The sequence below is a fragment of the Monomorium pharaonis genome, unplaced genomic scaffold (genome assembly GCF_013373865.1).
Source record: "Monomorium pharaonis isolate MP-MQ-018 unplaced genomic scaffold, ASM1337386v2 scaffold_308, whole genome shotgun sequence".
NCBI classification, from domain to species: Eukaryota; Metazoa; Arthropoda; class Insecta; order Hymenoptera; family Formicidae; genus Monomorium; species Monomorium pharaonis.
The window spans coordinates 1-3,649 of NW_023415591.1; the positions used below are offsets into that span (position 1 = coordinate 1).

At 35.0% G+C, this 3,649-nt stretch overlaps 1 protein-coding gene across 1 annotated transcript; it reads right to left on the reverse strand.

Moving 5' to 3' along the window:
• Positions 1 to 514: 514 nt before the first annotated feature.
• Positions 515 to 3,363, reverse strand: LOC118648230 (uncharacterized protein K02A2.6-like). Its single transcript, XM_036294547.1, has one exon. The coding sequence runs from the start codon at positions 3,326 to 3,328 to the stop codon at positions 515 to 517; it is 2,814 nt and encodes a 937-aa protein (XP_036150440.1). The 5' UTR covers positions 3,329 to 3,363.
• Positions 3,364 to 3,649: the final 286 nt, after the last annotated feature.

The following is a 3,649-nucleotide window of genomic DNA, read 5'->3' on the forward strand; positions in this document are numbered from 1 at the left end:
TCCTTTCAATTACGCAAATTTTACAATTATTAACCATATTTTCTATGTCACGGTCGATGTTTGGCCACCATACGTAAGAACGAGCAAGTGTTTTAATTTTTACGATGCCTAAGTGGGTTTCATGTAACTCTCTTAATACTATATTTCTCATACTTTTCGGGATAATTGCTCTTAATCCCCAGAAAAGACATTCCTTTTCAACTGTTAATTCTACTCTTTTGTTATAAATTAATCTAAGTTTGTCTTGCATTCCTACTGTATTGTTTGGCCATACATTTAATACGTTTTTTATCGCCGATCTTATTACAATGTCTTTTTTGCTTTCCTTTTGCAATATTTTATAATCAAATGCGATAGAACCGTCTTCAAAAAAGTTTATGTAAGAAAAATTTGTATCGATTAATTCAGTTTCGTCATTTATCGGTAATCTCGAAAGTGCATCACAATTAGCGTTAGCTTTAGACTTAACATGTTCTATTATATATCTGAACCCTGATAAATAGTATGCCCACCTTTAGAATCTATTATCTGCCGTTATTGGGATGCCCTTTCTTGGTCCTAAAATTAATTGTAATGCTTTGTTGTTGGTTCTTAGTATAAACTCTTTGCCAAAAATAAATTGGTAGAATCTTTTACATCCAAAAACGATTGCCATCGCTTCTTTATCTAATATTTTCCTGTTTAGTTCATGCTTTGGAATTTTTTTAGACGCAAAAGCTATCGGTCTTTCCTCTCCATTGCTATACCTATGTGATAAAATTGCCGACAGACCGTAATCTGAAGCGTCACATGCAAGTATAATTGTTTGTTTTGGGTCGTAATTAACCAATACTTTGTGTGATGTTAATTCCTTTTTTACCCAATTAAATGCTTTTGTACATTTGTCGTTCCATTCAAATTTTTCTTTTCGTGACGCCTCATACAACAGTTTTAATTGGTCAGATCTATTTTGTAAGAATCTAGCATAAAAATTTATTAATTCTAAGAACGATTCTAGTTCCTTTGTGTTTGTCGGGCGAGGAGCATTTGTCATTGCTTTAATTTTTGATTCGGCTTTATGCAGGCCTTCTTTATCAATTACAAAACTAAGTACTTCTAGTTTATCTTTCATGAAAAAACATTTGTTTTTGTTTACTCTTAACCCACACTCTTGTAATCTTTTGCATACTTTATGTAAGTTTTCAAAATGCTCCTCGTCCGACTTGCCTGTAACATAAATGTTTTCTAAGTACGGTATCACGCTATCAATTCCTTGAAGGCATTCATCCATTTTTCTTTGTACATCTGTGGGCGCCACTGAAACGCCTTCCGGTAATTTCGTGTATCTGAAAAGACCCTTATGTGTTACGATTGTCAAATATTCTGAACTTTTTCCGTCTACCGGAAATTGCATATATGCGTGCGTTAAGTCTAACTCCGAAAATGAATTACCCCCTTGTAGCTTTGCAAATATGTCATCTATTGTGTGCAATGGGTATTTATCTGCTAATATAAATTTATTTAATGTAGTTTTAAAATCGCCACAAATGCGAATATTTCCGTTACTTTTGAATACAGGGACGATTGGTGTTGCCCATTCACTTATTTCTACCGGTTCTAAATGTCCTAGCTTTTCAAGTCTTTTTAATTCATTCTCAATCAGAGATCTCAACGCATACGCAACACTTCTACATTTCAACGCAATTGGTCTTGCATTTTCTTTCAGATAAATTTTTGATTTACTTTTATTATACTTTCCTGGAGAATCGCTAAAAAATTCAGTATATTTTTCAGCTAGCTCGTTTTTTACATTTTGAACGTTCAATTTGTTGATTTTACTATTACGAACATTTTTGATTTGTAAAGGCCACATGCCAAATTCTGCTAGCCATTTTCTACCCATTAACATTGGTCCTGACCCCGGCAATACAAAACAATTTAGCTTTCTCACTGCATTTCTGTATTTTACCTTTAAATTTGTCAATTTGCCAATAGGTTGCAAAATTTTTTCATCGTATGTTTTTAAATTGCGCTCCGTTTTTACAATATTGCATGACTTAAAATATTTATTGTAATACAATTCCGATATTACCGTGGCATAAGTGCCCGTATTCAATTCCATACACACATTCACATCATTTATTTCGACATTCTCATACATAGGAGCACCCATACAATCGTACAAACCGTTTTGTTCCGTTTTTAATCTATGCACTTCACTTTGCACATTTTTCACGTTAGCCGTGAAATAATAGAAATCTTGACTCCTTCGTTTACTCGTGGCTTTGTCTTCTGGTGATGATGCATCTTCGGAGTCTTCTTCGGATGAATCCTCTTGTCTGTGCTCTAGCAACTGAACTCGTTCTTGTTTCTTTTTCTTTCCGTCTCCTTTGCTTCTGCATGCTTGTTGAAGATGCCCCTTCTTCTTACAGTTGTGACATGTGTACTCCTTGAATCTGCATACCTTGGATGTATGATTTTTCTTGCCACAACAATAACAAGTTATGTCCTTTTCGTTGTTATAGTTGTTTTTCCATTTATTCCTAGTATTGCTTAGCACAAATACGTCGTCTTTTTGTTCATTTGTATTCTTCAATGCCGTTAACGAACTTTTTGCATTTTTCTCAGCTGCTTCTCTTGCAATCGCTTCCTTGTAAGCTGTTTCAAAATCTAAATCAGTTTTCTTAAATAATTCCACCTTCGTGCTTTGCTCTTTTAATCCACACACAAATTGGTCACGTAATGCCGTTTTGATATCCGCAAAGTTACAGTTTAGTGCTAGTTTTTTTAATTTTGCTGCAAAGTCCGCTACTGACTCGCTTTCCTCTTGTTTAGCTTGATTGAACTTGCAACGTTCCATGACCTCCGATGGCTTTGGATTCAAGTGTTTATTCATGACTTTAACGATGTCGTCATACTTTTTCGTAGCTACTTTATCTGGTGCAAGTAACTGTTTCATTAATTTAAAAGCCTCAGTGTCTACTCTTACCAGTATTTGCGCTGCCTTCTTTTCCTCTTTGGTGTCATTTGCAATGAACAACTGCTCCATTTGCTCTGTAAAAGTTTCCCAGTCGTCCTTGTGTAGCCGGAACTCAATTTTGACGTTTTTTGTCATCTCGTTCGGTTGATCCTGCTGAACCTCTTGATCTGTTGTTTCAATATCGATTTTATTCTTTTCGCCAGGCTTATTTTCACTCTTTTCTAATTCTGATTTCACTGCTTCTCTTAGCTTTTTACGCAATACGTCGAATTTTTCACGTTCGTCGAATTGGATATTACGTTTTTTCAGTTTGTTTATTATACTTTCTTTAAGCGTTTGAACCCAACTTAATGTCTCTTTTGTCGTCATTTAATGGTTTTTTTTGTTGCTTTTCTTAATTACCAAGACTTTTAGTAGAGAATAATCTATTATGTACTTTTGTAATTCCCCTGCTTATTGAAGCACTTAATTTCGCGTTAAGTTTTCTTTGGCTGCGAATCTCTGTGCCAATTCTTCCTCTTCTTTTCTCGAACGAGCACCTTCCTACTCGATCAGTGCGTGAAGAAATGTTTCGATTTACAATCTCTCCTATTACCACGTGGTACTGCTGCCCTCTTTTACGTTTCTGCTTTAATCTACCTTTATCGTTTTTTAATCCTCGTCGCCATTGTAATGTCTTTAGGGTAGCAA

Coding starts and splice junctions, on each gene's coding strand:
- LOC118648230 (XM_036294547.1), bottom strand. CDS start 3,328: ATGACGACAAAAGAGACATTAAGTTGGGTTCAAACGCTTAAAGAAAGT.